Here is a 13,684-nt window from a genome sequence, read left to right on the forward strand (position 1 = left end):
GGGACTAAGAAACAATAACCAATAATACAAGGTATAGCCACTAGAAAATGTATGGAGGTGTGCCTGCTAAGGACTGAAGGGGATGGGGCCTGCTCGTTCAGCTAATTGGTAGGGGTGCAGGGAGCTGGACCAATTATCCACAGGATAGTTTATCAGTATCAAAGTCCTTGATAAACTCCTTTAGGGTAAGTTCACACTGAGTTTTTGGTCAGGGTTTTGAGTCTATATATATATATATATATATATATATATATATATATATATATATATATATATATATATATATATATATATATATATATATATATATATATATCAATTTTATCTAGATTGTGAGCCCAATATAGGAATCACAATGTATTTTTTTTTTTTTTTTTTTATTAAAGTATGTCTTTGTAGACTGGGAGGAAATCCACACAAACACAGGGAGAACATATAAACTCCTTGCAGATGTTGTTCCTGGCGGGATTCAAACCCCGGACTCCAGCGCTGCAAGGCTGCAGTGCTAATCATTGAGCCACCATGTTGCCCCTAGAACTGTTACTTATTAATTTGCAAATGGATCAAGCATTGCTCTTCTGGCTTCATTTATTTTCAAGCCATGATGCTAGTGTGATCATAACCTAATATTGAGTTATCAGCACTAAAAGTTTTTAAAGATTTGTATACAGAGGCTAAGAAGCTTCTGGGCCCCAATGCAAAATTTGTAAAGGGGTCTACTTCCCTTGTGCCATTTAGAATAGTGGTATATTTTTTGTGTTATGTGGCCCACTAAAGGACTGGGCCTATGTAGCAACTGCTGTCACTGCACTCCCTATATCTACACCATGCAAGTAAACCACACAAACATACATTTCAATTCAGATTGGAAAAATATGTAAAAATAGAAGTGCCAAGGTCAGGGAGAAAAGAGGATTAAATCAGGAGAAAGAGGATGGGTTAGGATGATAGAAACAATTATATGAGTGACAGCAGAGTAATGGATGAGGTTGCATATGAAGGTATATGAATGGATCAGTTTTAAGTTTTAGACCATTTGGCAAAACAACAACATATAGCTCACACTAAAAAGAAAGACAATTTCAATAATTTTGTTATAAATATTGCAAATGTGTGCACTAATACCTTAAAGGTACACAGGCACGGTATACAACTGCATTGTTATTGCCTTGAGTAGGATTATATGTATTAGACACAGGCTGTTAAGTTGATGTCAAAGGAGTCCTGTTATCCAAGCAGCTGGCTCCCTTTGGTTTGCCCTCACTTACTGTACATCTGGAAAAAGGCTTCTTCCATCTGGGAGCCATTTCATGTCTAAACCACATCCCCCAAGCTTAGTGAAAATATTCTCTTGACAGTGTGAGCCATGCTTAGTATTAATAGGTGGATGCAAATTAAAATGTAATTGTGAAAGCGGCAGAAAGCCCAAACTTTCATGCACTTATCAATGCGTTCAAATTAGATTTTTCCTACATTTTTTTTATTTTTAATATATGATTGGTAGTGAGAAATAGGTTACTGGTCTTAAGTTTTAATTTATGTTTTAACTGTTTTGGCCTTGTTAGACATTTATGAAATGTTTCATTATAGAATTTAATATAGACTTCGTACTGGTATGTATTATAAAATCCAGAATGGATATTATTAGCATATGGTTGTAGTCACAGCAGATTTCGGGGGTTCTAATATCTTCCAGACTGATTTGGGGCCATCGAAATGCTTTCAGAATGTCTACTTACTTGACAAGACAGATTTCTTTAAAATTGCATTGTTTGCACTAGATAACATTCACCTGTTTATTCTTGTTTGCCCGTAACATGCTGCATCAGTATTGTCTATTCTGGTATGTGAAACCTCTGAGAGTTTGCTACCCTGTTGTATTATTAGAATATTCATACTAGAAGTGATTCAAATTGGGCAATTTACTGATATATTTTCATATATTTACTTATTATGGAATAATTTATTGGAATTATCGTATTTTATGAGGGACTAGCCTCTGCCCACGACTTCATCTGCGTGTTGTTGGCGTCGATGATCTGCCCATATTCAGCAAATTGCTGGCGTCGAAGGTTCACCTGCTTCAGCGTTTTGGCAGCTCTCAAGCTGTTCTGCTGCTGAAATTGTTCCTCACACCGTGCCTGTGATTGTTCCAGTAACTCGCTGGGATGCCATATAATGAGCTTGTTGTTGGCGTTGATGATCTGCCCGCTCCGGCCTTTTGGCAGCTTTCAAGCTGATCTGACACTGAACCTGTTCCTCGACCATGCCTGTGACTGTTCTGGCATCTCAGCAGCTCACTGAGACACCATATAATGAGTGTGTTGTTGTTGTCGATGATCCCCCCCCCCCCAGCTACGCTTAAGGAGAAGTCTGTTGACTTCTAGCTACCTTCATAGCTCTCTTTGTTTTAGAATTTTGCGGCAAATTAGATTTTCTTTTTCCTGGCATGTTTAAAATTGGCAAACTGCCAATTTGGATTAAAGGTGCCTTCCTATCCAGTGTGTCAGCACACTGCCTGGAGCAGATCAAATATGCAAATGCATGTACACAATGGACTCAGGGTTATCTGTGTGTTTACATAGAGAGATAACAGACCTGGCTTTATCAGCCACCACCAATTAACTGAGATAATGCTGCTGCCAAGAGCAGTGTAATGTAGTATATGAACATAAATTCATAACAGTCATGAAGCCATGTCATTTACCGGGATAAAAAGTAGCCTATGTGTTAATCGAGGTTATAAACTATCTATGTGCCAAATTTCATCCAAACCCGTTCAGCCGTTTTTGCGTGGTCAAGTAACAAACACACAAACATCCGAACTTTTACATTTATAATATTAGTAGGATTAGTTTTGTGGGACAAATTTTTCTTCGTAATGGTACCATTTAACATTCTGTATCATGTACTGGGAAGCTGGAAAAAAATCACAATGGGGTGAAATTGAAGAAAAACTGCTATTGCACAACTTTCTTTATTTTCTTAAATTAATATTTTTTTATGTTTTAACTTCTAAAAAAAATATGCAAAACTTAACAAAAAAAAATTCTTCTTCTTCATAGTTGTCATATTCTTATGCCTATAAGTTCTTTTTACGTTTCCATGTACGGCGGTGTCTATTGCTTTGATTGCTTTTTATCCAAATTTTTATGTGAGGAAAAACTGCAAAAAAAAAAAAATCGGTTCAGCTCTTTTTATTAATTTATTTTTCTACAACAGCATTAAACATATGGGAAAAATACTTTTATAAGTTTGTAGACTGGGCGTCTTGATCCCTAATACAATGCATTACAATACTAGCGCAACCTGTAATATAAGCCTATATCAGGTAAGACTGGGAACCTTCACTAGGCTCCCGGCTGTCATGGTAAAGTATCACCAGCGCTGCATTTCGTTCCGGGGGAACACCTAAATGGCATTGACCATTTGCCGCTGGGAAATATTGTATGGTGGCCATCATATTTAAATACCTGAAATCCATATATTATTGGATATTGGCAGAAATTTAAACCACATGCAAGCACAAATTATACATATACAGTCCACTAAAGACAAATAATACAGCAGCACTGTGTAGTCCTATACAAACATTAAAGGGGATGTGCAGGTGTTTAAACCATACTGCTTTCTACTTCGCAGGACGTGACATCACTTCCATTAGTCCTATCGCCATTCTTTAGCTCAGTTCCATTCATTTTAATGAGATTGAGAAGTAATATTGCCATGTAATCAACAGATGCCACTTCCTGAGAAAAAGAAAGCAGCCATGTTGAAAGCAGCCATGTTTTCTAACCCTGAAAACCTCTTTAAAGAGGACTTTTCATCGCTTGGGGCACATGCGGTTTTATATACCGCTAGAAAGCTGACAGTGCGCTGAATTCAGCGCACTGTCGGCTTTCCCGATCTGTGCTCCCGGTGAAGAGCTATCGGTGCCGGTACTGTAACTCTTCACCGTCAAAAGGGCGTTCCTGACAGTCAGCCAGGAACACCCTTCTTCACAACAGCACCTATAGCGCTGTACTGTGAGAGCGGGGAGGAACGCCTCCCCAGTACTTGTCTATGGACGAGCACTATAAGAAGGGGAGGAGGCGTTCCTCCCCACTCTTACAGTACAGTGCTATAGGCGCTGCTGTGAAGAAGTGCTTCCCTAACTGACTGTCAGGAACGCCCTTCTGACGGTGAAGAGCTACGGTTTTGGCACCGATAGCTCTTCACCTGGGGCACAGATCGGGAAAGCCAACACTAGATGTATATAAGATGTATTTAAAAACTTAGTAAATTGTATTCTGCCGCTCTGTGGCAATATCACTTGCTTCATCTGAGGCCACCATAATGCATTGGACTGACCATTGATGCTCCAGTTTTACCACTGCACATACAGTGTGCGACTTCTATATTATTTTTGATTGATTCACCATTGTTAATTTTAAATAAAATCAGATCATCTGGAAATAACAATATTTCATATGAAGTGTATTACTAAGAGGAATTATATGCATGAAATAACATCACAATAACACATTTGCAAAGCTTTAACAGGTGCAAATGCTAGAAAAATATGGTCGACATCTATGAAGCTATGAGGTTTATGGTGGCCTTTACATTCAAGCATTCTGCACAAATTATAATGCTGCCTCAATGCCACCTACATAGTATACTACTTCCCTAGTGGCCCCACACAATATATTGCCTCTCATAATGTCCCCCTCTAGGTTATCCCCTCAGATGCATGTCTATGTCATGTCTAGTTGCCCCCACAGAGTCATGTTTCCCCCCGCCCCACAGGTTGTTCCCACAGTGTCATGTCGTTCAACATCCTCAGGTTGCCCCCATAGTGTCATGTCCCCCTCCCCCCCCAGTTTCCCCCACAATGTCACGCCCACTAGGTTTCCCCCACAGTTTATTGTGCCCATCAAAATGCTCCCTCAGTATCCTGTTCCCCCACAGGTTGCCCCCACATTTTCATGTCCCCCTCCAGGTTGCCCCCCAGATTCATATCTCCCACCACCTGGTAGCCCCCACAGTTGCTCACACATGGTCATGTCCCCCTCAAGTTGCCCCCACAATATCATGTCCCCCCACCTCTTAAGTTTCCTATAGTTTCATGTCCCCAACTGTATATATCATTGAGAAAAACAATGATGGTCAATGTTGGAGGAAAGAAGCATCAAGCATGTTGGATTTCAGTATGCCTAATCCCTTGTTCTCACAAGGGAGATAAGCTGTCAACCAAACGGGTGTTTGCCACAGTGCTATTTTAAGTATAACTAAACTTTTGATTCTCTGGCAGCATCTGTGTATTAATAAATATTCTAATATACTTAATTACATTTTGGCTCCATTCTGTGAAATCCTATTTCCTTCACTATTTCCTTTGCTACTCTATTGAGAGCAGTACCATGCTTCTCGCTGTGTACGGTGTATGGCCTTGTGTGTAATGCAGGGAATATCTCGGCCTTTTCCAGAGACATCACCAATTGAAAACAGAGTCAGGTTTGCGATATTTGTATGCAGTTACAGCTGCTCCCAATCCCAGATGTGTTTTCAACCAGTGATATCTCTGGAAATCATAGAGGAAGAATTGCATCATTAGTGTTATATGAAAGATCAGAACAGAGATAGGGTATTTGTGAATCCATACCGTACCTATGATAATACATTTGTGTCTTACTTGACTTAACACTATAATTCATTTCCATCTATGATACTTTATATTATACTTCCTTTTTACTAATACAATTAAACCAATGTTTTCTCTCTTCATCCAGCCCAGAGGATTTTCTGTCCAGTCTGACAGTGACAGAGCTTCTAGGCCCAGGAGAAAATCAAATAACATTTCTCATTGTTGACATAAGTATAATTTTAGACAGTCTTGTTATGCTCCCCTGTTTTCTTATCTCAGAAGAGTGAAATATGTGTGTGCAAATTATTCTCCTTACATAGGGAAGGAATCCTATACCCTAGTTGTATCCGCCGAGCTCCCAAGTACTACATGTTTGGTCAACAAGCAACAGTGGGTGGTCAGGCTGCAGCACAGGACAAGGACCCGCTGTGCGCAGGAAAAATGTTCAAAGGTAGTTAAGGGTGGTAAGGAAGTCTGACAGGCTTCAGAAAGTCCCGAGGCTACAGATCTAAATTCCCTCACACTATTGTAGGCTGTGAGAAAGCTCAGTATGAGATAGTTCCATGAAGAGGATGCACATCTTCACCTGCATTCACATCTGTCTCCACACACAGGCTGCCTTCTTATAGGAAGCGTCCACTATTTAACAGTATGTCGGACTTCTGTGGGATCCTAGTGTACGCCTTCCTCTGCTTATGTACGATGCATGCTAGAACTTTGTGAAAGGACACATGCATATCTTGCCTCTAGAAATACCCAACCTATTTTTAGATCATTTACATCTTTGTCGTAAGTTGACCAATGACCCAGGAAAACTCCTTTGGCAACTTTGTCACTTAACTATTACTGCGCCTCACCCATGGGGAAAAAATGGGAAGAATCAAAAAGCTGCTGTTGCTGCCGCTATTGTAAATAGTCCTATCCTGATATGAAAGACCTGTAGGTATAATTAGTCTCTATGGCACATTCGGGCCTTGAATGCCTATATGCTGTGATCACTATAAATATTGTATTTGGATAGAAACCAGTTCCAGATCCTTTTTTGAAATGGTCCTGACATGTCTGTTTTAGTAGATAATTCCCAATGAAATAAGTAGCTCATTCACAATAACATAAGTCTGTAGTTTTTTTTTTCTTAAAACTATGCAGTCTGTCAGTCCTCTGTTATTACTCCTGGAAATGTATGAATGAATTGACATCTGGGTGGTACCATTTATTTTCCATTAGGGTGTATTCTTACATAGTGTAACAGGGTTTTGGGGTGTTTTGCTTTTTATTAAATTATGACTTATTTTATCTTAAAGTTGCCTACTACCCACATGATGGGGGTAGCTTGCTGATTGTTGGGGGTCCAACTACTGGAACCCCCACCGATCATGAGAACTACGCTGTTTTGTACCCCAGTGTGAATGAGATAAACAGCTAATCTGAAATGCATGCAGTGCGACATTCATTTCATGTGAAGTGTTAGTGTTGTGTTTTGCTGGCAGTTCTGATTGAAATGAATGGAGCAGAAATACCCACTTACTGCCTGTTGTAGTATACAGAATATACAGAATATAGGATCACAGAAGAACTGATGGATTGCCTGGAAAAGGAAATATTAGCAAAGGACAGCACATATTCGTATAATGTACTGAAAACTTTAATATTTTGTGAGATATTGTTGGAAGATTTAGTTTTATATTTACAGTGTATCTGTTATTTTAACATCTTTATGATAAATGAGGAGTGTATTGTAAACTTAGATACTTTGTTAAATGATGGGGTGTTCATATATTCAGAAACTGTATGCAAATTGTTTGCTTACGAACATACTGTAATATCCATAGGTAAGCTCTTCAGCCTGCCTCTCATCCGTGTGTCCTGTATACATCTGTATAAAGGGCTATTTACATGTACTTTCCCTGCCTATCAATGGCTGTTAGTGATAATAGCTTCTCTATTGCATGCACATATCCATTGGCTAGGTAGTGAGCGCGTAGAGGGTCACAACAAGAAGACAGAGGTGAGTGGGACTTTACCGATAGTTATTAGCTCAGTCAGCAAGTCTTAGACAGTGACAGCTGAAATAAAGTTTTAATTGGATGTAAAATCCCCTTTATAATGATGTATACAGAGCAGCGAGAGGAGAGGCGGGCTGAGTAGCCTACCTATATGTGTTACAGTTAGCCGTATTCAACATGTACAGGTTTATTATGGACTGTCCTTAGCGATGTGACACCTAGCATTTATTTTTTTATTTGTACAAAGTTTGTGGCAAATTCATTTTTATCTAAAAACATACTTCCAACTTAAAAGTGTTTTCTGGAATTTTTATACTGATGGGTTATCCACAGTATAGGTTATCTGGATGTAATCTGTGGGGGACACCCAGATATTGAACAGATAAGCTGTTCCACACTATCCTTTAGCCACCAAAAACTGGTATATTCAAGTAATACAAGAGGTGCAGTAATTCCTTGGAACCACTGCTATACAATGGAGAAGGTCGCTGTGCCGCTCATATTACTTGGATACGAGCAGCTTGTGCATGCTCCCCTTCTACTGCACCAGCATGCAGTGCCAATAGACCACCGGAACAGCTGATGTATGTAAAGTCTAGATGTCAGACCCCCACAGGTCACCTACTGATGGCCTTTCCTGTGAAATAGATCATTAGTATGAAAATTCCATTTGGGACTGGGAATCCCCTTTATCCCTCTCCCAATCCCTGCTATTACTATAACTGCTATTTCAGTGGTAGTGTAATACTTGAGAAACTATAGCAGTATTATTTGCATTAAGATTGTGATTTGGGCTATGTAAGAATTCTCTGTGCCAACAAGATTCCCATTCCGAAATAGATTATATGTCATGCAACATAAAAAGTAAAAGAATAATATGTTTGTTTTAATTTAGTGTATCCTACTGTAGAAAAGAGAAAGATGTATGCATAGGTTTGTTAGAATTTACATTTTGCTTTTATTGGTGTTATTTCGCCCTCTAGTGACGCTTCAAAGTATTACTAGCACTTATACACATCCTTTTATTGCTACTACAGACCTGTTTAGTCATCAGAGGAATAATAAAAATGAGTTCTCCTCTATCAGGCATCAAATGAAAGTTATAATTATTAAAATATAAAATAATTTTATTAAAAGTCCGCTTACTATTGTATGTTCTGTATTTAGTATTTTATATGGCATTTTTTTGTGAAATGTAAAAGTTATTTTAAGACTTTCAAGAAAATAACACAATTCTTTTCATTTTTCTCTCTTAAAGGTAACACGATTCTTCAGAGTCCCATGCTTGATGTGGATAGTGATGGCCGTCCTTCTCCAATTTCCCGTCTTAGCCAGACAGCATCTTTAAAGAGAGGCAGCAGTTTTCAGTCCGGACGAAATGACAGTAAGCACATGGCTAATAGCTAGATACATAAGGAGTTGTAAGATGTTGTAATATAATGCTAGAAGTCCCACTACTTGTCGTGTGCATCTTTATACCCAGTCATTTGAAGAGACACTAACTTTATCTGTCTATAAAGACAAAGAAAATAGGTTGTATCAGCTCACCCTATGTTGAAAATGCAAGGAGCCGAGACGACGGGGCGCACTGTCCCGAAACGCGTTGCTCTATTCTCAGGCCAGACTCCAGCTATGATGGTACTTTTTATTGACGATAAAATAAAAGTTAAATTTTACTCCGCGGACCTTCATTTCCATTGACTCTACGAGTGCAGCTGGCACTTTTACTACGTTGTTGTAACTTTATCTGTCCCCAATAGCTGCATGTGACAAGTACCTCTCTGTCTTGATGGTCTTCAAGTGTAAATGCCAATGTCAGGTGAAAAGATTTCAGGGTTCCCCTGTATATAGTAGATTTTGAAGAACAAGTAAATAATTTGATCTGATTGTGAATGGATGTAGCGGCATTCCATTTTATTGGTGAATCTAGTATATCCAACCATGAGCCTTCCTCCAAGAAATCCCCCTTTCTCTACCACTGTTTAAGTATTGTTGCCCCTGGAAATGTCCTGTAGTCTTATCTTCATAAAGGACAAGTGTTCACAGTTTCCCTTTAGCTGTTAGATCAGGGCTACATAACCATATGCTGTCCTAACAGATGGAGCATGTGCAGTACATGAATAGTTACATAGTAGATGAGGTTGGATGAAGACATCAGTCCATCAAGTCCAACCTATAACCCTACAGTCCCCTACACTGTTGATCCAGAGGAAGGCAAAAAAAAAAACATGAGGCGTATGCCAATTGCCCCATTTCAGGGGTAAAAATTCCTTCCTGACTCCAATAATTTATTTTGGGAGGAATGACCAGGGTGCACCTGGGCAATGTAGTTTTCACTAGCAGACAGTCCCATGCTCCTTAGTAAGTACTGTCCACGTTAGCTATTGTTGAGGGTGCAGATCTTGGAAGAAAGGGGACATAGGAGGTGCATGAAGCCCCAGTTAATGCCCAGATTTGATATCGCAACTGTTTTATTTAGTGAACCCCACCCATAATCTCACAGCAGTTACCCTGACATAAATATAATTGAGAAGCAATAGCTGTTTCCCTAATTGAAACACTCTTATGATATCACGGTTACTCTCCTGAGTACATTTAAGTTTTGATGTCATGGCATTTTACTTGCCTAAAACTTACTTGTGAAATCCGGTCGATTCCTTTAACACACTTGTGACGTCACAAAAACCTAAAGCTCCTCACTTGACTAAAACCCTCTTGGGTCACCATAGTTTACCTGCTAATTTGATGACAATGGGGTACTAACCATATTCCACCTCTATCGTGGTTCATTATGCCATTGCATTAGCAGTTATCAGTAATTGTAACACATGGATAAGAAAGAATGTAGCCCTTTTTCATGTGTTTCAATATTAATAAATGTTGTAATATACTTTATTAATGTATGTTGGCTACTTTCTGTGAAATTTTACGCTGAAATCTACTTTCTGTCCCTTTTGTGCTTTCCCTTGTTGCGATCACTGCTTTTGACTAGAGTACAGGTGTATGGGCTTTTATGTAATAAGGGGAAGCTGTGATGAGGGGCTACTATAGGCAGTTCTATCACAGGCATTATAAAACATACAGCAGTGCAGTTGTCCCTCTATTCTATCCAGACATATCATCAGTTGACAACACAGTCGCGAGTGGCTTATTTATATGTAGCTGCAGCTGTTCCAAATCCCGACCATATTTTCAGTGTATATCTCAGGAAATAATACAGAGAGAATATCTTCTTACATATGACACCAAAAAACTATAGTAACCCCTCCTACACCTGCATTATATAAGAGCTCGGACAACTGTAGTCGAGTAGGTATTCGATCGAATACTACGGTATTTGAAATACTCGTACTTGATCGAGTACCACTCGCTGTTCGAATGTAAAAGTTCGATGCAGAACCAGCATTGATTTGCCGAATGCTATACAGTTGGCCAATCAACGCTGGTTCTTCTCCTACCTTTAGAAGTCTTCTCCGTGCAGCTTCCCCGCGGCGTCTTCCGGCTCTGAATTCACTCTGCCAGGCATCGGGCCTGGGCAGAGCTGACTGCGCATGTCCGCTTGTAGTGCGGGCGTGCGCAGTCAGCTCTGGCCAGGCCCGATGCCTGGCAGAGTGAATTCAGAGCCGGAAGACGGCGCGGGGACGCTGCAAGGAGAAGACTGCTCGGAGGATCCAGCCCGACCCTCACTCGTGGACTTGGTAAGTATAATTTGATCGAACGTTGCCTACCCCTGAAACGAGCATTTTCCCCCCATAGACTATAATAGGGTTCGATATTCGAGTAGTCGAATATTGAGGGGCTCTCAAAACGAATATCGAACCTCGAACATTTTACTGTTCGCTCATCTCTAGTAGGGCGGACTCCTGCCGGAATACGCCCCCAGGCTTCTGGATCGGACAGTGGCCTAGGAGACTGGAGTGCCAGAGACAAGTGGGCATGTTTTTTTTTTTTGTTTGTTTTTTTTTCACCTTCCCCAGACTTCTGGAAAAAACTGTAATTCCTGGACAACCCCTTTAAGCATATTCTTTAACCAGTGCTAGTAAATGACTGTATATCTAGCAGGCCATACACACACAGCTCAGTAGAATGACATTTAAATAGCTGTGAGTCATTTGCTCTTCTTCTAAATGTGTTTCTATGTACTGAGTGAGTACACGTACATTTCTACTAACACTAGGTTCACACCGCTTAAAAAGCGGTTACCCGCAGAAACCCACAGACTCCCGCATAGACTATAATGGGGTCCACTGTAAATGAAGAACAGTCTTTGCTGCTCATAACAACCAATCACAACACAGATTTCAGTTTGGTCAAGAGCACTATAATAACACTTCTTTTGTCAACTGAAGGCCGGGTTCACACGATGTATTTAGCGGCCGTGATTTTGCGGTGGCCGCAAAATAGCGCCGCGTATACGGTATCGGCTCCCATTGAAAACAATGGGAGCGTATACGACCCGCAAAAGATCCCGCACCGTCTACGTGCCACATTATGTGCCAAAATACATCGTGTGAACCCGGCCTAAAGCTTCAGAAAGCAGCTCCATTTTTTAAGCATTTTAAAAATCAACATATTTTTTGGAGCGTTTTTGAGGTGTCTAATTTCTGTGAGATTTGCAGCATTTTTAGGCTCGAAATTGGGCAAGATGCTTCTTGTTTAGCTAGTGGAAAAAAATGATGCACATATGAGATGCTAGGTAACTAAAACCAATAGGAGATTTTCAGGTGTTTTGAAACTGCTTTTGAGGCTATACCGGTAAATACTGAAAAGAAAAAAGTCTCCAAAAAAAAGCAGTGTGAACAAAAAAAGTGAAAGTTATGTTGTGATTGGTTGCTGTGGACATGTTCACGTATACTCGTTCTGCATTGTAATTGATACAGAATGGAGATGTCAGAAAAGATCCCGTACTTTTCTGTTTCTAGTATCCAGCTCACCTGTACCTTTCCGGAAACTAGATTCAAAAACATTACATGCAGCCTTATTCTGTCCGGCTCTTTGATTGGTTCGGGCCCATGTCTGGAAGGTCAGATGAACACCAAGTATCACCTTTCTGACGTCTCCAGTGGGTAGCTGCAAGGCCGTTAATATGTGATCACATCCTTAGACTGTTTCATAAATCTTCCTTATTGTGTCTTGGGTACCAGCGCATACATAACTCCAAGTTCCCATTTACATATATTATACTCCTTCCTCTATTGCAGTATGGCTGAGAATTGCTAATGTGTCTTTTTCTAACTTTGATTTGCAGCTTGGAAATATAAGACACCCCCTCAAGCAGAGTTTGTGGATAAATTAACTAAAGTGGTGGTTTCGCAACTTCCAAACTTCTGGAAACTCTGGATATCATATGTCAATGGAAGTCTTTTCAGCGAGGTACTTCAGAAATCCCGTATTTTTGTATTATATTTATGTAGGTCGATTGTCAATGGCATTCACGCTTATTGCTTTTTTATTTTATTAAATCCAGCTTTTGCAGAAATGTTTCTCATGTTTCCTATTATTGGTTGCTAACGACAACTGTAAAACAATTCTATCTTGCAAAGTATCAAAAGCTTGAAAAATCCTGTAAAAAGTGCATCACATGCAGATATAATTCAGTTTTCAGTTTAACTGGTTTCTGTGCCGCATCCTTTTTAAGTCATGAAGTCAAAAAGTGAATCCGTTGGGCTAACCACAGAATAGTTTAGTTATGTCTGTGCAGGAAAGGGTTACATTACTAATCTATCAGAATCTTAATTGAAGAATTGTACAAGTTTCAGACACTGTTTACTTTCTAACATTCATTTTCCAATCTAATCTGTTTTTTGCTTTACTTTAGACTGTCCTGGTAAAGGTGTTCTGTATCTGACAGATATGTGTATCATAGAGACATGTTATTTATTAAAACCATTATTTTCAATAGCAATATTAGAATTACATTTTTAAAGGTTGTCAATGGTGCCATCTTATACAGTTGAAGAAGCAGAATCCACTGCAGATATAGCTGAAAAGCACAGCCCTCAATGGACTCATCTAACATATGCACCACTGGGATCACAGTGTGAAAAGACTG

General features: G+C 39.6%; 1 protein-coding gene across 1 annotated transcript in view; it reads left to right on the top strand.

The window, feature by feature from the left end:
• Positions 1 to 13,684, top strand: part of EXOC2 (exocyst complex component 2) — a 158,856-nt gene that overhangs the window by 79,157 nt on the left and 66,015 nt on the right. The window contains exons 11-12 of the mRNA XM_075270745.1: positions 8,891 to 9,016; positions 12,881 to 13,005. Coding sequence (XP_075126846.1) covers positions 8,891 to 9,016; positions 12,881 to 13,005 — 251 coding nt within the window. The remainder of the gene's footprint in view (positions 1 to 8,890; positions 9,017 to 12,880; positions 13,006 to 13,684) is intronic.

Source organism: Leptodactylus fuscus, chromosome 4 (genome assembly GCF_031893055.1).
Source record: "Leptodactylus fuscus isolate aLepFus1 chromosome 4, aLepFus1.hap2, whole genome shotgun sequence".
Lineage (NCBI taxonomy): Eukaryota > Metazoa > Chordata > Amphibia > Anura > Leptodactylidae > Leptodactylus > Leptodactylus fuscus.